Genomic DNA, 23,070 nt, shown 5'->3' on the forward strand with positions numbered 1-23,070 from the left:
AAGAAAATTGTCACAACCATATATACGAAAGGATACAATTTAAAAAAAAAAATGAACGCATATGAAAAGGACAAATCAAATTTCAGAACTGAAGGGAGACAGGAGGGGGAGGTAAATGTCTGTGAGCTAATGATATTAGAGGTGATAATTGGGGAAGCTATCTTTGTAATGGGTAAGATAATAAGAGTCTTTATTCAAACTTAAGTGTAAAGTGTTGAATTTAATCATGAATGACAGTTCAGAGGATTCTCTTTCAAGTGTAGTCTTAAAAGGCCTTTGAAGCAGGATGCAGGTAATCAAGTCGTTGAGACAATGTCCTTGCTGGTTGAAATGGGAAGAAACTGTTTTTTCTTTGTGATCCTGTCTAATATCTGTTTTGTGGGCATTGATCCTTTGGCGAAGTGTCTGAGACGTTTGTTCAATGTACATAGCAGACGGACACTTTCAGCACATGATAGCATAAATTATATTTCTGGATGCGCAGGAATATGTGTTCTTGATCTTATAACTCACTTGGTTAGGTCCAATAATGGTATCAGCAGAGTGAATATGTGGACAAAGCTGGCAAACCATCTTGTTAGTGCTACACAGTCCTGTTTTTTATTCCTGTGAATGACCTCACTAATTTCCTCCCTTGCAGATTCCTTCTCTCCTTCAACTATCAAGGCACTTCCCAATCAACTACATTCTCCCTCCTTGAGTCCCGTCCCCATAATTTCTTGGCAACATTTGAATTCCTACTTAAATGTGGAAATGTCTACACCACAGAGTTTTTGCCCAAAAACGGCAAGCGTGTTTTTGTGCAAGTAAATTTACAGTAAATCAGAAGAACAGAGGGGTTTTTGCACAAGAAATATTCCTCTTTCTACGACAGCTAGAGCTTTTGTGCAAAAAGGTGTGTGGGGATAAGCAAGAGGGGGGTTTTGTGCAAGAAATACCGGTAGCACCCAGGGGGAAAAAAAGGTGCTCTGGTAGACACTCCATAAACCTCTTCACAGCTCTATAGTCCCTGTCCCTTGCTCCCCTCTCCCTCCCAAAGCTGCAGACCCCCTGGGCAAGTCATGTGGCAGAAAGCCGGCCAGAAAGCAGCACTTCACTGAGCGGCTTTCCCTGCCTCAGGCCTTACTAGCCATGCCCGCCCCTGAAGCCCTCACTACTTCTCTGACCCTCACCAGGAGCAGCCCCAGGGGTCCCAGGATCCACCCAGGGGGAGCAAGAGGTGCGTACCCTCCTGGCCAGGCCCAGAGACTGAGTCCCTCCTGGAGCTGTGGGACCAGGAGGAGACACTCCAAGATCCCCGGGCCAAGAGGAGAAACGTCAACATTTATGGCCAGATGGCTCAGGCCCTGGAGGAGCACGGACACACACCCCACACCATGGAACAGGTCTGAAATAAGGTAAAGGAACTCCGCCAGGGATATGTCTGCTCCACCAAACACAAAGGGGCAGGACCTCACACCTGCCCCTACTACAGGGAGCTACACTGCATCCTGAGGAATGGGGAGGACAATTCCCCATCCACCTCTGTGGACTCTGGGCTGCCAACCCCCGTAGTCGCCTAGCCAGAGGAGGAGCAGGAGCGGAAGGGTGAGGGCTAGCCAGCCACGGAAGAGGAGGAGGACAGGGGCAACATGACCCTCTCCCTGGAGCCGGCGCCCGTCAGCCAGGAGACATCTCCTAGCCCTCCGAGGCAGCCTGGGAGGGATCCTCAGGTGAGTGCTCTCTGTCACTCACACAGAGGGTAAGGGAGGCAGGCACAATGGGGGTGAGTGGTGTTCGGGCTGGACATCATGGTGTTGTCTGCACATGTGCAACTTCATGCAGCATTAGCGTGCAACACGTGAATGCAGCAGGCAGCCCCTGAGCACACCTGGGATCCTGCTGGCCATACACGTCCTGCCCCGAGGGCAGAAGGCGTGCCGGCTGGACGGAGACTAGCCACAAGGATGCAGCCCCGACGCCACACACACCGAGGAGTACCGCACACAGTCCGCAGCCATGCCTGCACGTGCCAGACAGCAGCTGCAGCCATAGGCAGTGCTGTGAGCCGCCTGTGTGTGCGGCCCCCAGAGATACCCAGGCTACTCCCAGCTCCTCTGCCATCCCTGAAGGGATCCCACTGTGTCCAGACACTTCCCTTGACTGCTTACTCGCAGGCTGGGGGGGGATGGGAAGCAAGCAGCCTGTGGGACACAGACTATTGGTGTCTGCAAAGATGACTGGCCGCCCCTCCTTCTGTGTGTTCTCCACAGCCAAACTAGCCAGGAGTGAAGGGCCAGCCAGTCCACCACAGCCACCTCCCATAGCCCAGAGGATAAGAAGGCACGCAGAGGTCCAGGAGCAGCTGATACGGCGGCACATCACCATCCTTGAGAGAATGGAGTAGACTCTGGCGCACAAGGTCCGTGCCGACCTCGAGTGGCAGGAACATGCCTGGGGCCAATTCCTGGAGCGGTGTGACGACATGTGTGACATCGTGGCCAGCATGGCGGCACACCTGGCTCATACACTCACCCGCAGTGGCAGGGCAAGTGGAGCAATGTGGTCCCAGCTCCCCCAGCCACTTTGCTCCCCTTCCCATACCACTGCCAGTGAATGCAGGAGTAGTCTTGCCACTCCCCTATGCTGGAGGAATAGAGCAAGCTGGGGTCATTGCTCCACCATTACTGGTGAATGAGGGGAAGAGGGGGGCAAAGACCCTGCTATAGGCAACAATCCCCCCACCAAGTCCCTCTGCTGGCTGACCCCTTAATCCTCCCGCCCAAGCTAGCCCTGCTCAGACTACTATGATCCTTTGATAGCTCCAGGATGAAGTGCATGCACTTCTTGAGCAAGCTGTTGTAGGTTACCCAGATGTTTCGGACTATAAAATGTAGTCTAGTCCAAGACTGACTTGCAGATACGACTGCTAGAAACTGTGACATTCATTTTCAGCAGAGTATCTGTACTAATTAAGTAGAACTTCCTTAATTATCAGGATAAGCATTCACCTGCAGTTTCAGCTATGCCAAAACCTACAATAAATTGCTAGAAGGCTCCGCAGCAGGGGCTCAATATTCTCAAAGTGGGGAAGCTGAAAATGTTTTCTAGCATAGCCAAATGCAAAACAGTTAAAGCAAGGAAGGTGGTGAAAACAAGAGGGAATGACAAACTGACCTCAACTGTAACTGTTTCTCAAGCTAGAAAGGCCACTCTAGGGATTTTTATTCCACATAGCCACTTATAATCTTTTTTACTTAATACATGGGATACTAGAGGGATGGATTAAATGGATAATAAGAGTTAAATATGGGCTACTAAAGGAAACTAAAGGAAATGGAACAGGAATATGAGACAATATTGCTTTTAGAAGTGACAGCAGGTAAAGTTATCTTTTTAACCTGTGTGCTACCTGAAAAACACATATAAATAGCACTAAATTAGAGTGCAAGGAAGCAGCAGTAAACTTCAGTACAATATCACGAGATTTATAAATGGTTATAAGAAATTTAGGGTACTTCTAGGGATGTAAAAAGTGATCACAACAGTTAACCAATTAAACTGTTAGTATTATATCATTTAACCAGCTAGCCATTGGTGTAGGCATGGTGGCCAGTGTGGGGGGTACTACCAGGGCTGCGGTCAGGTATGTCAGTAGGGCTGATGTAATAGGGCCAGGGCTACTGCAGTGTGGCTGGAGTCACTGTGGCGAGTCTGCCCCTGCTGCAGTGTGGCTAAGTCAAGGTCCTACCTGCCCTCACTAAGGCTGCTGAGGCATGCATGGGGCTAGGACGTGGTGTCCTGACCTGGCTAGGTTCCCACTGACAGGCTCCACGTGGCAGCCAGTCTGGTTAAGCATTCCAGTAAGCCTAATGCTTACCAAGTAACCGATTAACCTTTTAGATTCCTACATATCACTTATTATACAAATGCCCTAAACAAGCAGCTCACACAATATATCATTTTACTTTAAAGTTGTAAAACTGATCTTTACTCCTAGTCATTAGCAAATCAGATTGTGATATAATCCTGATATAGGCTCTTAATGTCTAAAATATTAGCTATATTATAGTAACACCCCAAGAGTAAATACTGATTGATTAACTGTCCTGCTATGAACAATAAAAAATGATCCCTGCCCCAAGGATATAATTATTCTAATTAACAATAAGATGTAAGAAGTAACAATAGGAAAAGATACTGATGGGTAGGAAAGGAAAAAAGATGAGGGATACAGTGCTAAAATCTGAATCGGCTATAGATACCCGGTCTGCTCTTCCTTTGTGCCTTCTAAGTTAAGGGCTGGAGAGAGCAGATGGAGTAATCAGAATTACCATGCCTATATTAGAAATTTTGGACAAGTGAACTGGGCCTTGAAGTACAGGAAATAAAGGGAAATTTTTTTTTTTGGTTGTTGATTCACACAGCATTTAGCCAGTTAACTGATTAACTTGAATTTTACATCCCTGCTCACTACCCTTCTCAGCCCCTAAATCCACTAACAGAAGTACAAGGAATTCACACTACTGCCTAATACAGGGGTGGGGATCCTCAGGCCCAGATCCACACACTCTACTAGACTGGGCCCTCCTAGCCTCTGGCATGCAAGGGGAATGTGGAGAGTATCTTTTTCCTTCTCAGTCGGGAGCCACAGTGAGGGTTTTTTTTTTGGGGGGGGGGGGGGTTTCCCCGTTTCTCACTTTTATAGGGCACCTGACTATTTTTTGATGAGTCAGTGGCCCCCGACCCAAAAAAGTTTCCCACCCTGGCTTAATATGTCAGTAAAACTGAGAACATGCCAGTTCACACATGCGAAAGTATTTCTACACTGCAATGTAAGCCCCGGCTTGAGCTTCCACACTGAACGTTGACCTTAGGTTTAGAATTTCTAAACCAAGATTGCATACCCACACTATACAAGCTGAATTGGAGAGACCCAAGTCAAACCCATCTATCACAGGCTTCCTAGTGCTTTCCATAGCTGTAACTGCCCTACCCCTCTGTTTATAGTGCACTAAGGAAAAACTTCTCTCCACGCTGCAATTTAGAGGAAGTTGTTGCTGCCCACTGATTCATCCTGCCAGGCCATGTTCTGGAGCTGCACTCTCCCATCAACCAGAACAAGCAACATGGAGCAGTCACCATTAGAACTTATCTTGTTTAGGTTTTCACTCCTGTTCAGGCAGAGGACGTGTGTGACAATGGTGGACATACTGGCAGCATTTTCTCCTCTACAAGAGACACCTGTTAGAGCAGGATGACAAAAAGGCTGATGCTGCTTATGATTCTCAGCATAACCACTGATGGTCCTGCGTAGGCCAGTGCTTTGGGAGCTGGACCAGAAGCACAGAGTGGTGGGATCCCATTATGTGTGTTCTTGGAATGACCACAAATGAGAATCTCCACTAGAAGTTGCATTTCTGTAGTCTTGTGAGCAGCTTGCCCCAACCTTCCAGTGTCATGACATATGCAAGAGGATAGCCACACCAATCCAGAAGCAGACTGCTATATCCACTTGGAAGCTGGCTACTACAGACTTATAGATCCACTGCTAATCTGTTTGGCATTGGAAAGACAACTCTGAGTAAAGTGGCAGGGGAGATTTCAGCAATTATGGTGTGGTCTACCATAAGGCTGTGGGCATAAACAATAACCTGGGGGTTTTGAGAGAGCAGGGTTTCCAAACCGTGCCAAGGCCATTCTTAAGGGCACATGAGTACATAAAACCACAAAGGATACTCCTCTATTGTTATGGAAGTCTTTGTGACCACAGAGGCCTATTTATAGATGCGAACATGGGCTGAACTGGAAGCTTTCATGAGAGTAGGGTTTTTTGCTGAACAGCAGTGTACCTTCATGCTCAGGCCTGCACACTAGTCTCACCAGGCAATGGAGGTATATATGGACTAACTCTCCCCACTGTTCTGGGGCACCCTACATACCCTCTTTTTGCCTTGTGTTATGAAACTGTATCCTGATCGGAGACCCCAGACAAATGCTCAATAGGTAAAGAATGATTAAATGGATATTTGGAAGAGTGAAATCCCCACCGCACTATTTACAAAACTGTTTAAATTCCAGCATTACATCAATTTAGGCAGCACTAATGACTTGCTGTGCTCTACAAAAATCTTTGCAAAAGCCACAGGTGAGCCACTTCCTCCTAAACATATCTATGACAAATGATTTGGAGAACCAGAACACTCAGCCAGACAGCGAACTTCTGACAGCTAGAGCAGGATACATAAGTGCAACAAATCACAGATGTTCTGTGCTCACACCTCATTAATTTATGTGGGCCAACAGAGGAAGGATAATGGTATGGTTTATGAATGTTAACAGTAATAAGGTAGTGTCCCTATACAGTGAAAGGGGCATAATGGTATTCAACTTAATTATGGGTGAGATGACTGTTTAAAGGGGACAGTGCTGTAAGGCAAAAATTATACACTTTCGTTACAAATTGATAGTACAGTTAACTTTTCTGTTTAACAGAAAATCACTGAACTTTATTACATGTTTGGATATTTTTCAAATATTGATGTCATTTATAACACTGAATGCAAAGTGTACCCTGCTTAATTTATATTTTTAGTATTTGCACTGTAAAAATGATAAACAAAATTAATAGCATTTAATTCCTCATACAAGTGTCATAATATTTCTTCATTATGAAAGGTGTGCAATTTACAGATCTAGATTTTGTTACATAACTGCATTCAACAACAAAACAATGTAAAACTTTACAGCCTACAAGTCCCCTCAGTCTCACTTCTTGTTCAACCAATGAACAAGACAAACAAGTTTGTTTACATTTACAGGAAATAATGCTGCCCATTCTTTATTTACAGACACACCAGAAAGTGAGAACAGGCAATCACATGGAACTTCTGTACCAGGCATTACAAGGTATTTACAAGCCAAATACACTAAATACTCATATGCTCCTTCATGCTTGAGCCACCATTCCAGAGCACATGCTGATTACATTTATTTTCAAAAAACAACAACAAAATGTATTTAAATTTGTGACTGAATTCTTTCGAGGAGAACAGTATGCTTCCAGCTCTGCTTTACCTGCATTCTGACATATTTCATATTACAGCACTTTCAGATGATTCAGCAAATATTCATTAAGAACATTTTCTCTGCAGATTTGAAAAATGCAAAGAAGGTACCAATGTGTAGTAACTGGAATCAATATATTTGAAGCTATATAAAACATCCAAAATATTTGAATACAATGGTATTCTATTTGAATTTCCAATCAAGTGATCATGTGGTTTACCCATGCTTCTAAAATGTAAGTTTTTAAAAATGTGATTTAGCAACAAGGTTAAATATATAAACTTAATTTTAACACAACTGTTTTGCTTATAAATTCAGTCACACAAACCAAGAACAGAATGTATGAATATGCTGAGGCTATGTTTTGAAAATTAGGAAACTATCTTCTTTTCTAAACACTAATGTATAAAATATTATTTGCTCATTACCCATACACAATGTGAACTTTTTTTTAAATTAGGCCATAGTAAAACACTGCTTTTCAGCAATCAAGACACTGTACTAGATACATTTGAAGCTTCTCAGATGAAAGTTTTTTTTTAAATGGAAGTTCTAGAAAGACTTGAATGCGTCTGCTCACAATCTACTTGCTAGTAAGATAATTACCTCTAGGATGACATGGCATAATTAATTATTTTTCAGTTTTCATAAAAGGCAATAGCTCTGGAGAATTCAAAAAGTAGTTGGATAGCGGCTCCATGCAGTAGGTATAAAATGAACAAAAGGAAGTACTTCACATGACAGCCAGCCAACCTGTGGAACTCATGGCTATGAGATGCTGTGAAGGTCAAAAGTATAACTGGATTTTAAAAATTTTGGTCAGTTCATGGATGCAATTAGCAAGATGGTCAGGGACCCAACCTCTTGCTTCAGGTATGCATAAACCTTCAACTGTAAGAAGCTGGGACTGGACAACAAGGAATGGATCATTCAAAATTTCCCTATTCTGTTGATTCCCTCTGATGTAGCTAGAACTAGCCACTATTTGGGCTTGATGGACCATCACTAGGATCCAGTGTGGCCATGCTTATGTTTATGTTTCACTTGCACATCAGCTTTCTCAGACACCTTATTGTTATTTACTGTGCCTGAAATGTAAGCCACCGTTGAAATATTTTCATTTTGCAGTTAAAGCACTTCAATCAGTCCATCATTCACCAGGAAAAAAAAAAACAAATAAACAAATAACCCCACAGATTTCTTGCTTTGTAGCATCCATGTAACATTTCATTATAGGCTGCTCAAATATTCCTGACCTTCAGGTAAAAATGACTGTTAAATATGAAATTAACTTCTTTAAAGTGAGCAACTGGTATCAACATACTTAACTGACACAGAGTACTATTAGGATTAACCATTCATAAGTTGCAATTTTCACAACTGGTTAAACTATTCAATATTGTTTAGGTGGTGGCTCTACATTTGGAACCCAAGTCACTCCTGATTGAAAGAATATAATTCTTTCTTCCTATGAAAATCTAAAAGAAAAACTTAAAAACAACACACGATAAACAAGAAGTAATGACACAAAAGGTATTGGATATACAACTATGTAGATTATCCACGCTGTCCAAAATCAACATATAAAACAAATCTAAAATATACAAGTGTATTCTTTCAGGAGCAAAACATTCACTAAGAACCATCTCTACCTGCAACTGCTTAATGCGTTTACACTATCCAAAATGATCGGTGTGAAGTGGAGCAGTGTATCCATTTGCACAGAGCATTCCCTCAAATTATGCCATACCCATCTCATAACTTGAAGTCCCAGCAGCCTAGACTACATGCTTAGCTTTGTAGGAGATTACTGAAGCAGTACATCAATAGCTATATTATTCAAATGCACTTTATTATAGATACATATTTTTCAAATGTTTAGATAGTCTCTAAGAGTTTCCAAGATTACACTGCAATGTACAGGAGGTCAGAAAGAGCAGAACTGCACAGTAAAGCATATGGCGGCCCTAAACAATAACATTTTCTCCAAAGATTCGAAAACACGTACACAGTCTTTCCAAAGACCTGATTCTGGTCATCCAGCAGTTAGATGTTGAAGGAACTGTAGACTGGAGTGATGAGAGAAAAACATCCACAAGCCACAAAGGGCACATTTATAATCTAGTAAAGAAATCTGTGGAACCAAGTTTTGGAGCTCATGTCAACTGACTTGGCCTCATGGAGGGGCTGTAGAGCTGAAAATTGCAGTGTAGACATTCAGTCTGGACTCTGAAACTGCTCCCCACTGGGTCTCAGAATCTGGGCTCCAGCCCAAGCTTACACATTTACTCTGCTAAATGAACCCTGTGAGTCCATGTCAGCTGACCAGGCCAGCTATAGCCCTGCTGTGTAGACATACCCAAAGGGTATGTCTAGACTACATGGCTCCGTCGACAGAGCCATGTAGATGAGTTTACTAGACATAGGAAAATGAAGCGGCGATTTAAATAATCGCCACTTCATTTACATCAAAATGGCTGCCGCGCTATGCCGATCAGCTGTTTGGCGGCACAGCGGGGCAGTCCGGACGTGCCGCAGTCGACAACGAAAGCCATTGTCGACCGCTCCGGTAAACCTCATTCCATGGAGCCATGTAGTCTAGACATACCCTTAGAGTGCAGGCAGACAATTAACTCAAGCATCATACCTAGGAAGAAATAACCTATTTGAAAAAAGATATTACTGTCAGATGGCTGAGTACTGCTAGGAGTTGCAGGAATTACCAAATAGATTCTGTGAGTTGAGCTGCACATTAGACCTGAATTATACAGTAAGGATTTTTCCTCCCCTTTCTTGCACTAGTCCCTGCTATTAATTGCAATTAGAGGTGTATATGAGTAGTTGAGTCGACTACTCGCATTCCCCCCACTTACTGCCTCTGTATCAGGGAAGGGGGGCAGGGGAGACTACCCTGAAGCAGCCTCTGCCCATGGTGGGCATAGGCTCACCGTGGGCAGAGACTGCTCTGCATCCTGTGGAGCAGCCCTATCAGTGGTAACCAGGGGTGGCTGCAGACAGGAGCTGCTCTGGCAGCAGCCCCTGTCCGCACGGGGTCCCAGCTCCCTGCTGGGATCCCCTGTGAAAGCTGGGACTGAGCAAGCCCAGCTTAGTCCCAGCTCGTGCCAGGTCCTGGAGCTACCTCTGCTGTGGCTCTGCAATTTAAATGTAGCAGGAGCAAAGCTGCCTGCCTACCCAGCTCTTAATACATTTAAATCGCAGAGCTGCAGCAGGGGTGCGGGGGGAATAACTCCTAGAGACTTCCTCCCTTATCGACTAATCATGTAGTCGTTAGAAATTCTATTGACTACATGATTAGCTATGTACTCGCTTCCTAACATCCCTAATTTCAACATTAAATTCAATGTATAATATGCAAATTTGTATGTTTCAAGCATAAAGTCGTTTTATAGAAATTGTCAAGGAGAAGGAGGATATTGCACCAGGGAGAAAAAGTTCCTTATTCCTTGTGACAATGAACTGTTCCAGTGCACCCAGACCTACTATCTGTCTCTACATTCAACAGTGACAAATATTTTTTGTTAAAATTATCAGCAATGAAACAGTTAACCTAAAAGAGCATCATTAAACTGCACTGTTACCTCCCAAGTGAGATGCATAGCTTATTTTATTCTGTGTGGAGCACCGTTGTGCAGTAAGTTTAAAAAGATGAATAATTATGTAGCTGCATAATCATATTATAAACACATGGTCCCCAAATGAATTAGACGTGATACCCAAGGGCAGGAAGACGTTGTCAACAAACAAAGCTCCAACTCAGTAAAGACTACCTGACTGTACTGGTCAAAGACAAAGACAAAGAGAACTTCACCTGTAGTTCCCTTCCTCCACCCTTGTTCCTTCAAAGGGGGGAAGCGGCTTTCCTAGAATAAAGGACTCCTATCATTTGATGAAGAGACCCTCACTGCCAAAAACTGGAATGAAATCAGAGATATAGATACACATACCTGAGAATGTATGGTACTGTGATCCACATGGGATTCACCACAGCCAACATAGGAGCATCTATTCTGTCAAAAAAAATAAGAGAAATCATCATGGTGCAGCATACTCTTAATTCTTCCTAGTGAGTTGTCAGAAGAAAGTGATAAAGCTTTCAGATGCATTTTTAATTCACAATATTGTATATTAGCAGGATTCTGAAGAAAGCAAGGTATCATGCAATGTAAGCACTGCAATAAATAATAAAGTAAATTGAGACTGAGGCAAGATTTTCCTCTGAACTTCCTTGATTTTGAAGATGGCGTTTGACAACGTTTTTGATTTATGTCTCCTCTTCAGCTGTTTTAACTTAATTTTTAATAAGAAAAATCATGCAAAAATAGTCTGTAAAACCATGAAATGTAAAAATTCCACTATCAATTCTGTGTGTACTATGTGTGAGCTTTAACTCAGACATTGACACCTTGAATATTAACAATTTTGACAATCATTTCAACATCAGTGCACATTTATATGCACATCAAGTCTATTCACCATCTGAACTTTATCTTATATTATTACAGTTCTGCTCTAATGTGTATTTACTGAGCTGGTGGGCAAAAAACTTGCAGCTGTCAGTACAATGTTAACCTTGAGACATTGTTATCAATCATTCATTTCCAAAGCACCAAACAGGAGCACTTAAGTAACCTGCCATACTGTTTATGTACGTTAATATATACAAATGCCACTCATACAAAGCATTGATACCAAAACTCCAAATAGTTCCTGTATTCTAAAACTTTAATATCACACATTTATAAAAGCCAACCATAGGTACTGGTTAAGCAATGAGGCAAAGTTTCTGTCATGCTGGGATCTCACCATGTGCTGGGTGCTTGGCTAAGCACAAAGGAAAAGGCAAGGTGCCAAATCATCCAAGAGGAGGAAATATCACACCATGACACCTCCTTTGAAGCATCTTATAGTGACTATAATATCACCCTATGGAAATAGTGGTAGGAAATTAAGATAAATTATTCAATAAATGTCCAAGTGTTCCAAATTAAAGATATAAATTCAAAATAGACAAAAATTATTTTTCTTTAAGCAAATGCCTGGCTCTCTCTTTTCCTCCACCTTTAGTTTTGTGACTTTTCCACCTGCCATTGCCATCTTGTTCACGCCTTTCACTTGGATTTCCCCCTGCTAAAAGTTTATTTTAAATGCAATCTGTTAGCTTTAAAAATAGCTTAATGAGAAATGTTTAATAAGTCAGCCAGCATTTTTTTTTTTTGGAGGGAAGGAGAGAAAAATCTGTTATTTTTCTTGCAAGCATGAATCTCTCAAAGAGGACAGGGTGGAAAGCAATTTTAGATATATATGCATGTTGGCTGCTCATTGTCATGTTTCAACTGAGATTTGAGTGTTGACAAGAGCTCACAGAGGAGTTAAAAAACCCTGTTGAGGTCGATCTGCATACCTGCAGCACATCCAGTGACATTTTACAATTGATTCAGCTGCCCTTCCCCTCATGTATCATAAAGATGCACCTTAATCAGAAGTAACATCTCTCCATTTTTTTTAACCTGGAAACTCCTCCTGTTATGCTCCTCCCCCCCATGCTTTATGAAAACTGGCTTATGAATATGAATATAGCTCAAAGATGTTTTATGCAAAACAGGTCATATAATATCAATTTTACAGTTACATTCTGCTGAATCTGAATATCCTATTTTTGTGCATTCTGGTATATGAAGTTAAGAAATATCAAATGTGAATCTGTTTATAATTACAAATGTGCTAACAAGGGCCATTACTGATGCTCCAGAAACACTCAGTACTAACCAAAGACATGAAATTTCCTTAAGCCCAAACTGTGGCTGGTCCTAGAAAGACATGTGACCATACCACTTAGTACTAGAATCCATCATGAACCTGGTATTTTTCCATAGGGATGGGGGGTGCCAAACAAAGGGTTCCTGCTGGGGGGGGGAGGGGAGCTATTTAAGCAATAGGAAGCAATCATTCTTGTCTTCAGGTGGCCTTTGAAACTGCCTTGCCTAACCTAAGAGGAAACCTAAGAACAAAATTCTGAAAAAGCTGTACATCTAGGCCACAGTAAAGATCAATTCTGACTTCAAGCTTTTTAACTGAGATAAGACCAGCTGCTTAGGATAAGAATTTGCATGTAACAAGTTTCTTAGTGTTTCTAGCTAGTGTTTTTGTTTTAATTTAGTAACTTACATTGATTCCGACTGTTTTCACTTGCAACCACTTAAATCCTACTTTTTATACTTAATAAAAAACACTTGTTTATTATCAAGTCCAGTGTAAACAACTATTAGTGGGGGGGGGGGTGAGGGAAGCAAACACTGAATAGCTCTCTTTCATTAATAAAGGAGGTGGACTTCATGACCTTTCTCTGTGCAAAACTTTTATACAGGGCAAGACGGATTTGTTTAGGGTTTTAGTCCCTTTTAGGGGTTGGTTTCCTGGGTGCTGAACCCTCTCAAGATGAACTGGTTTAGCTTCTGTTTTGCTCTGAAGGGGGGCAGTAACCCCAACTCTGTGTCCTATCTGGGGGAAACCAGAGAATCTGGCCCACCAGGACAAAGTGGCGAGGGAGCCCCAGAGAGCAAAAAGGCAGGTGTCAGTGGCATGGATCAGTACATAAGGGGACAACCCCAAGGGGATTTCTGTGACTCAACCCATATCATCCCCTTTTTGCCAAAAGCTGGAAGAGTGAAGCAGCAGTATCTCTTAATACTTGAGGTAAGGTGGTTAAATTATTTTAAACAGAAGCAGGATAAAGAGGTAAGTGGGGTAGAGTAGGCAAGGACAAAGCCTGATGAAAGAATACTTTTAAAATGCTTAATTAGGATTTTTAAATGTTTGAATAAATGTTTATTTTTCTTGGTGATCATTATGAAGTAGATAACACTGTACTCTGTTCCTGTTAACATTGACAGTATATCCACTATTTAAAGTAACTCAAGAAATGTTATTTGTGGTGTTGCACAAGGATGTTCCCAGAACTACTGAAGACAGAAAGAATACAGGACTACCTAAAGCTATTCTATAATCTACCTCACTGACAAATGAAGCTGGATGAGCTACTGAACAGAAAGACAAATTTCATTTTTAAGCACATGATCATTTTCAGGTGTAAAACAGCTCTCATTCTTGATTTGTTATAAAGCAAATTATTTAGGTGCTAAAAGCTGATATCATAAACTTTGACAAAGTAATGCTTAAGAGTTAAATTTTAAGCCACTTATAAGAGCTGTTTGTGCAGAAATGCTGCACTCCTTTATCGCTTCATTGGAAAAGGACCCAGTTCTGTCACACATACACCCTGCAGTAGGTCAGCTTACCTCTAAGCATGCCCAAAGGTTTGGTCCTCTAACTTTGCAGTCTTGACAAGTGCCCTGTTAATAACATGTAATTAAGGAATTATTTTGTTAATCCAGTTTCTAGGAATTGGTTCTTAGCCCAACACTATTTAACATTTCCATCAATGATGTGCAAGAAAAAGTCACTGATAAAAATTTGCAGAAGACTCAAACACTAGGGGGAATGGTAAATAACAAAGAGGATAGGTCACTGATTCAAAGCAATCGGGATTGCTTTCGCCCAGTTTACCAAGATGACAATAGGAGTTTTAATGTAATTAAAAGTACGTTCTTAGGAACAAAGAATGTGGGCCATAGCTACCAGGACGGGGAACTTTATCTTTGGAAACACTGACTTTTGAAAAAGCTTTAAAGGTTATGGTGGATAATCAGTTGAACATGAGCTCTCAGTGGATGCTGTAGCCAAATGAGCTAATGAGATTCCGAATGCACGAATTGGGGACTCTGGAGAGCAGTAGAGAGATTATTTTACCTCTTTATTTGGCACTGCTGGAATACTATGTCCTGGTACACAATTTAAAAAGCATGTTGGTAAATGGGTTCACAGAAGAGCCAGAAAGTGATTAACTAAAGTAGTGGTTCTCAACCTTTCCAGACCACTGTAACCCTTTTAGGAATCTGCTTTGTCTTGCATATCAAAGTTTCACTTCACTTAAAAACTGCTTTCTTAAAAAAAACGAAGACATAAATACAAGTGTCACTGCACACTATTACTGAAAAATTAATTACTTTCTCTTTTTTACCATACAGCTATAAAAAACCAATAGGAATGTAAGAATTGTACATACATGTCAGTGTGATACTTGAACTTCTTTTCACCTGAGAGCTACATTTGAAGAGGGAGCCCCAGGTAATGGGGATGATGCTTGAGCCCTGATGACTAGAGCTTAAGCACTATAATTTAGCTTCACAGGGCCTGTGTTGCTTCGGGCCCCATGCAATGGCCCTGCTAGACACCCTTAATATCAGCACTGCACGTGCAATCCCATAAACACAATCTGACACACACACACTTTGAGGATCACAAACCTTAGGTTGAGAAACACTGATCTAGACTGAGTACCCCATGGAAAACCTGCTTATATCCCCAGCGTACCACCAGTTGCTTTTCTGAAGCAACAATCAACATTTGGGGCAAAAAAGGCATCAGCATAGCCGGCATACTCCAGGCACTCCAGTAGGGCATTGCACCAGTCACTGGCCCGCTACAAGGACAGCATCGCAAAGATGGACTCAGCTTTAGGTGGCTGTGTAGCATCAGTGCCACCTCAGTGACCACAGTGGAGCTACCAATGCAAGTGCCTTCAATAAGCAAAGCACTGCCAGGAGTTGGCTGGTCACAGGGTGCTAGATTCTTCTCGTTATTTTCTCTGATAACATTAAAAGTCAGCTAAAAGGCAATACATTCTTTATGGTATTTTTCCACCTTAGCGACTGTGGTTGCTACAGGGATGTTAATGGATTCCAAGTTAGAAAGAGATGTAGTCTGTACAATCATGAATAGGAGCCAGCCCACAAAAGTCTGTCTTAAAATAACAGTCCATACTATGAAAGAGGCAGAGAACCCTTGAGACAGGCTAGCTAGCATGTATTATTCATCTTGATACAGAATTATTTATCTTCATATGTAATGTATGAAATAAATTATTTTATTGCTTAATTAGGTCCATTCCTGTCTCTTTTGTTTAAGAGTAGAACTCAGATAGTGTACACTAGAATTTGGTAAGATTTTAACCTAAATATTTTGTCCATGATAATGTTTACCACTTAAATGTGTTGTACAAACAGTAATTTGTTGATCCATTTAGTGACAAGCCTTTCAGCTAAAATATACACATGGTTTTACTCCAGTAGGGAACCCAGAAAAGAACTGAAACTCACATGAGATTTCTGTATCAATTCCTCCTTTGTTATTTCACCAACTGATTCCAAGTGTGGGCAATCACAGCTGAGAGCTGACATTTTAACAGCAGTAGTTTTCTAGCTCCTCTAGCATTTAAGATGAGGCAATATCTACAAGACAGGAATAAAAAAATATAACTTGAAGAAATGTTATTCTTGTAAGCGATAATGAGAGAATTTAACAGAGCCGCTGTATACATTTAACCCTGTAATATAAAACCAGGACAATCCCATTAGTTGTTCAGTTAAATAAAAAAAAAAAACACACTTAGAAAATGCACATGCTGCATTTCAAAATGAATGAAAGCAGCTGTTAAATGAAAGCAACAGAATCTAGTAAATAAAATTGAATATAGCGGAACCTGCTAAATTACAAGCCTGCACTATAAAGGAATTTTGCATTTGCAACTTATTGAAATACAGACCTATGATATCCTGCTAACGTGCAAGCAACAAGGCTAATATAGATCAAGTCATGTTCCCACACACATAACCAGAGAAGCTTATCACACTCCTCATCTCTATCACAGCATGCAGAAATGCCCCTGAAAAACTGCAAGCCAATACAAAACTACACACCAAGAACTGGAACCACAGCAACTTAGTGTATTACCACAGCTTTCCGCCTGTTGGGTAAGTTTGAAATACAGGAGTATTTTTCTTCCCTTGTTAAAAGAGAAAGGAGTCGATACAGGAAACTTTGCCTTGGTCTCCTTTATTTACAGTGACATATACGCCTGACCAGGTATATTAGATGTCAAAAAATGTCACATGTAGTGCAGAACTCTCTCCTGTTCTCTGGCAGACTTCCACTTTTTTGGATACAAGGCTAGTTTAAGACCAAATATAGGTTGGACCGCTATAGTCTGTCCTACTGTTGTCCAGCAACATCTGTGGTCTGACATTCCAATGGATGCTCCCAGACTGAAGCACTCACAGGGAAAAACTGGCCCCTTGCTCAAAAACTCTTCTCACTGCCCTCTCAGAGATTCCCAAGTGCTGCATATACAGGCAGTCCCCGGGTTACGTACAAGACAGGGACTGTAGGTTTGTTCTTAAGTTGAATTTGTATGTAAGTCGGAACTGGCATCCAGATTCAGCCGCTGCTGAAACTGACCAGCGGCTGACTACAGGAAGCCCGAGGCAGAGTTGCTCTGCCCTGGGCTTCCTGGAATCAGCCGCTGATTAGTTTCAACAGCGGCTGAATTTGGACGCCTGGGACAGAGCAGCTGGGGCACTGCTGGGTAGGTCCCCGCAGCGCCGCACCTCAGCGCTGCGGGGACCAACCCGGCAGCACCCCAGCTACTCTACCCCAGGTGTCCCCAAGTCAGCCCTTGATGAAACTGATCAGCGGCTGATTCCAGGAAGCCTGGGGCAGAGCAACTCTGCCTCGGGCTTCCTGTAGTCAGCCGCTGGTCAGTTTCAGCAGCGGCTGACTTGGGGACTCCTGGGGCAGAGCAGCTGGGGTGCTACTGGGTTGGTCCAGTAGCGCTGAGGAGCGGCGCTGCAGGACCAACCTGGCTGCTCTACCCCAAGCGTCCTCGGCGAGAAAAGCCTGGTCTGCTGGGGGGAAGGGGAGCGCACTAGCTGCGCCCCCTTCCCCCCCCCCAGCAGACCAGGGAGACGCGGAGCAAAGCCTCGGAGGACACCAGCAGCGGGACAGCCGCAGCGCGTCTGGGTTGTCCCGCTGCCCGCATGCTCCGCGGCTTTGCTCCGCCCCCAGCAGACCAGGGAGACGCAGAGCAGCTGTTCTCGCCCCGGAGGACGCGGGTTGCGGGACCGCGGCGCATCTGGGTGTCCCCCCGCTCGCGTCCTCCAGGGCGAGAAAAGTCGGATCCGCGTAACTCGGGGACTGCCTGTAGTTTATTTGCTGTAGAGCCCAGTAGGGCTGCGCTCCTGGCCCAGGCCATGGGACTCTGTAGCCTCCCTGCTTCTTCTCTCAAGAGTCCCACCCCATCAATGCTGGCCCCTCTACTGCCACTAGAGACCTCCCTTGGTCCAGAAGATTTGAAGGTGATGGATCAGGGAGGTGCAATCTGTATATAAAAATCTTTTGCTAAAAGCATTCCCAGGCTCTTGCAAACACAGTCACTTAGTCAAGTGTTAAAACTACTGTTTGGTGGTTGCATAAATAGAGCTGACTGTTTCACAATACAAAGGAAAAATATTAATTTAGTTACATTTCATCTGAACCTTTCTTACTACTTTACCCCTTCCAGGACTCTGCGTTGTTTTATATACCATAAGTTTCACCTCACTTAAAAACTACTTGCATACAAAATCAGACATGAAAATACAAAAGTTTTTGTGACAGACTGACATCATCACGTCACTCTGCATCCTGACTGCCTCCACCCCCTTTCCCCTTCTCCCACTTCGAGCCAGACTTCATTGCTTCTCCTCACCACCTGGAATTGCTATTTTAAACCAAGTCCGTACTGCTCTTCCTCCACCCTCATCCCACACGGCTTTCAATGCCAAGACACATGGCACAGCAGCCGGCAGACCCCACACTGCAGCCATGAGAGCCCAGGGGTAGGAAGGGAGGGGGTTTGCTGTGCTTAGGGCAGCAGCCCGGGGACAGATACTAGGAGCCAGGCTCCCAGCCAGACTTACGTGCCAGCAGCAGACTCTTGGGGGCTCCCCGGCTGCCAGGCTCTTGGAGAGCAGGAGTGCAGTGCCCAACTGCCCGAGTCATGCTGTCACTTCAGAGACTCACCCTCTCACCAGCAGGTGCACCCAACCTGTCTGCCACCACACCAACCTGTCTGCTCCTTCCCTTCCGTTCCCAGCGAGTGAATGCGCGGCCCTGGGCTCTGCGAGCAGGGCTGGGGCAGTGAGCAGCACAGGCAAGACCACATGGGAGAGAGGCTGGGATAGTGGCTCCCTGCACTGCTGCTTTCCTCACCTCAACAGGCTGCAGTGTCCGAAGTGCCACACGCACATGGCACTACCTACGCCTCACTGCACCCCATGTGGGGCAGGCAGGTACCCCTGCACCTCCCTGGCCACTGAAATTATAGCTAGACCTGGCACGCACCACAGCCAAGAGAAGGGAATATAAGGATTGGGGGGGAGGGAGAGAGAAAGGGCCTAGGCTGGCGGAGGTAAGGGGAGGAAGAAGGGACCCTGGCTCATGGGAGAAGGGGAGGGAGAATGGGAGTTCAGGCTAGCACAGCGGAGGGAGGAGGGAAAAGGGGCTCAGATTGGCATGGCAGGGAGAAGAGGAAGAATGGGTCCCGGGCTGGTGTGGCGGAGAAGGGAAAAGGGGCCCAGGCTGGTGTGGCAGGGGAGGGAGAATGGTGGCTTAGCCTGGCACAGCAATGGGAAGGGACGTAGGGAGAAAGGGTCCGGGGAAGGGAAAAGAGGGTATTAGTGAGTGCAGCGAGCCAGGAGCACAGCTTCCTAGTATAATTATAAAATAAATGTACTGAAATATAAATATTGTACTTACATTTTAATATATTTCATTACCTGTATGAAATTGCTTGTGTTTTTTATGTACAAAGCAAATACCTAGATGAGTTGATCTATCCTCAGAAAACCTCTGTGTACCCTAAGGGATACACAGACTTCTGGCTGAGAACAACTGGTCTATACTCTGTGCAGTCTGGCAGCCTTCACTATAGTCACCCAAGAACTTTCTGTTGACCCACACTGCCCAAACTACCACCATCTTATGCTCCCCTCTGATTTGTCACCAAAATCCTGGAATATGCTTTGTACAGTTCCTCTCCAACTGTTTCTACAACCTCTTCCAGAATGAATCACACATACCAAGTTCCCAAACTAAATCCTATCAAATTAAAAAACTCACTTTCTATTTTTTTGTATACTTGATATGTCTGATGCCTTCAACATCATCTATCACAAGGGTTCCCAAACTTTTTGACATGGGGACCAGTAAATCCATTCACGAGCTTTTGGAGGACCGGTAACATTAATTTGCACATTCGCATATTCATTAAGCAAATGATGAATATTCAAATGAATATTTGCCAGCTTTAGCAAAGCTTTTGATACGGTCACCCACAATATTCTTGCCAGCAAGTTAAGGGAAAATGGATTGGATAAATGGACTGTAAGATGGCTAGAAAGCTGGCTACACCAGGGTTTCCCAAACTTTTTACTTTAGTTGGAACCCGTTTTTTTTAGTACTGTTTTTTGCAGCCCAAAAATATAAAAACATATACAAAAAAAGTATTAAAATGAATAAATGTTCAGTGTTTCACCCAGCTGCATCCTCCGCCCAGCCTGGGCCAGGGCTTAGGGGACCCAGCACCACATGGGCACTCCAGGAGGTGGGAGCAGGAGCAGACTGGGGATATGGTATCTGGCTAGGAGGGAGGGTGCAAGGAGGGGTAGGGTTGCCAGGTGTCCGGTTTTGTACCGCACTGTCCGGTATTTGAGGATTCTGTCCAGGAAAAATTGAGAAAATACCGGACATATAAAATGTCCGGTATTTTCTAATTAGGTAAGTTTTATTATTATTAGGTGTATCAGTCCGTAGCTGCGAACTGCCTGGCTGTTAGATGTGCTCACACTTCGTGAGTGTCTACCAGCCAGGCAGTTCGCAACTACTCGAGGGAGGGTATGAGGGGAGGGCAAAATGCTTCCTGCAGCTGGTTCTCCCATCCTCCTCCTCCCAATCTCCCCCATCCAGCCTCTCCCTCCCCGCCCCAACCCCTAGCCTGCCCCGCTGCCCCCATCCAGCCCTGCTTCCGGAGGCTGATTCTCCTGATCTCCCCTGGACAGCCCCCCTGGCTCCTGGCCAGCCCTGCTTCCGCTGGCCAGTCACCTGCTTCCCTCCCGATCTCCGCCGGACAGCCCCGCTGCCCCCAGCTCTGCTTCTGCCGGCCGCCCACCCACCCGCCCCAAATCTCCGCCAGAGAGCCCTGCTGCCCCTAACCCTGCTTCCCGGTGGCCGGTTCCGCCCCCCCCCCCCACCTCCTCCCAGCCCGCCCTGCCCTGTTCCCCTCTCGGCAGCCACGCGGAGGCCCGGTATTTTTTTCCCGCGGCCTAGTACTGGGCCACAACCCATTGTTTGGGAAACGCTGATCTACCACATCCTCCTCCAACAACTGGGGTACAAGCCTATACTTTTGAAAATGTTAAAGTTCAAAAGAATTAACATTAAGTAACACAGCAGCAAAATTATATATATAAAAAAATCCCTATAGACCAAAATGTGACTTGGCACACAAGACATCCGTACTGGTTTATAACAGTATATGTTCCAAGCCCTGGTGCTGGACCCAGTGATGAGAAATAAAAAATATCTTATCCAACATGCTGCAACTGCAGAAGTGTTCCTCAAATTATTCCAACCAAGAAAGTATTTGAATAATAATTTTAATTTTCCTGCCAAATGCTGCAATGAATACGGTTTTCTGGATCCAAATTTATATAAATTTAACTGTGCTTTTCATGTTTAAAATACAAAAAATTCTGCTCTTACACATTTTCTTAAAATTAAATAAAACCTAAGCTAAAGTGAAAATTTCAAAATTTTGATTAACAGCTCCCCAACTTCCTTTAGAATTAATGAACTACAGTTAGAATTAAGAAAGCCACTGAGTGTACGGAAGAGGTAGCAGAAATGCAGGCTTCTTTAGCACTGATTACGAAATCCTACCAAGACATTAGAAATGGCTGACTGGGTTTTGAATAATGCCTACACCAAGTGATAACTTCTGTACTATTTTAATGCTGAAAATCAACACAAACGCCTCTCTTAGGAAGGGTATAATGGATTAGTAAGGCCAAAATTATTTTATGCAGTAAGAGTTCTGAATGTATTCCAAGAAATACAAAGGAGGTTAGCAGTGAGTTCATCTTGCATTACTGGATTTGTAACTAATGAGCTGCTTTAAACCTCTGGAACTTTTCCTCAAGTCCAACCTACAGTCCTGAACAAATGAAGATTAATGAGATCATCTGACCATTTCATACAATTAATCCAAGACCACAAAATCCGCTCCTACTTTTCTATATGCAGCCCGTACCAAAGAGAAATCTGGAATCAAGAACATTAAGATCAATATACTCACTCGTGTCCAACTATAAAGAATTATCTCCAGTAGCATGAGGCAGCAGTTTCTGGCTTAAACAGGGAATCTCATGCTAATGCCAGACCCTCAAATAGATTAAATAAAAAAGCTTTTTTTGTTAAAATTAATTCCTTCCTCTCTTTCCTTCTAGTCCTGTGGCCAAAAACTCAACTCTTGTTCTGGTGCCTCATCCTTTATTGATTACTGTAATCTCCTCCTTCTTACCTTCCCTTTTTCAATCTCGCTCCCTTCTACTCTACGTAAAATACAGAGGCTAGCATTATCTTCCTTTTTCATTGTTCCAACCATGCCACTCCCTACCACAGCAGCCACTTCTCAAATATCTGCACTAGGGATGTTAGCACGTAGTCATTTACACAATTAACCGATAAGCCCAGGCCTAGCGGTTAATCCTAATGACTACACATGCTAGGGATGTTAAATTTAAAGAACTAATAGACTGGTCGATGGATTTTCCATCAGCTAGTTGATTAGCGGGGAAGCCACAGTGGGGTTAGCTTCTAGGTCCAGGAGCTAATACATTTAAAAGGCAGAGCCGCAGCAAGTTTAAGAGCTGGTCAGCTCTTAATGCCTTTTAAAAGCAGAGGCGCAGCATCTGGGACTGGGCAGGAGCTGGGGATCAGCTGATTCCCTTGCCCCCCACGGAGATAGTGCTGGAGGAACCAGCTTTTAAGTCGGCTCCCCCCAGCACCAGC

General features: G+C 43.7%; 1 protein-coding gene across 7 annotated transcripts in view; it reads right to left on the minus strand.

Moving 5' to 3' along the window:
- The window catches only part of USP33 (ubiquitin specific peptidase 33), a 106,245-nt gene that overhangs the window by 74,662 nt on the left and 8,513 nt on the right, over positions 1-23,070 (minus strand). For 5 of the 7 annotated variants that reach the window (XR_012905932.2, XM_006129575.5, XM_075936302.2 and 2 more), the window contains exons 2-4: positions 16,284-16,415; positions 14,364-14,417; positions 11,013-11,075 (exon numbers count right to left, since the gene is read on the minus strand). Coding sequence is in view for 5 of the 7 variants with exons in the window: in XM_006129575.5 (XP_006129637.2) it covers positions 11,013-11,075; positions 14,364-14,417; positions 16,284-16,364 (198 nt within the window). In the remaining 2 variants the exon portion in view is untranslated. Of the gene's footprint in view, positions 1-11,012; positions 11,076-14,363; positions 14,418-16,283; positions 16,416-16,883; positions 17,256-23,070 lie in introns of those variants that run through there. The other 2 variants (XM_075936304.2, XM_075936306.2) reach the window with 2 other exon arrangements.

Source organism: Pelodiscus sinensis, chromosome 9, assembly GCF_052426305.1.
Source record: "Pelodiscus sinensis isolate ZL-2025 chromosome 9, ASM5242630v1, whole genome shotgun sequence".
In the NCBI taxonomy this organism is placed as follows: domain Eukaryota; kingdom Metazoa; phylum Chordata; order Testudines; family Trionychidae; genus Pelodiscus; species Pelodiscus sinensis.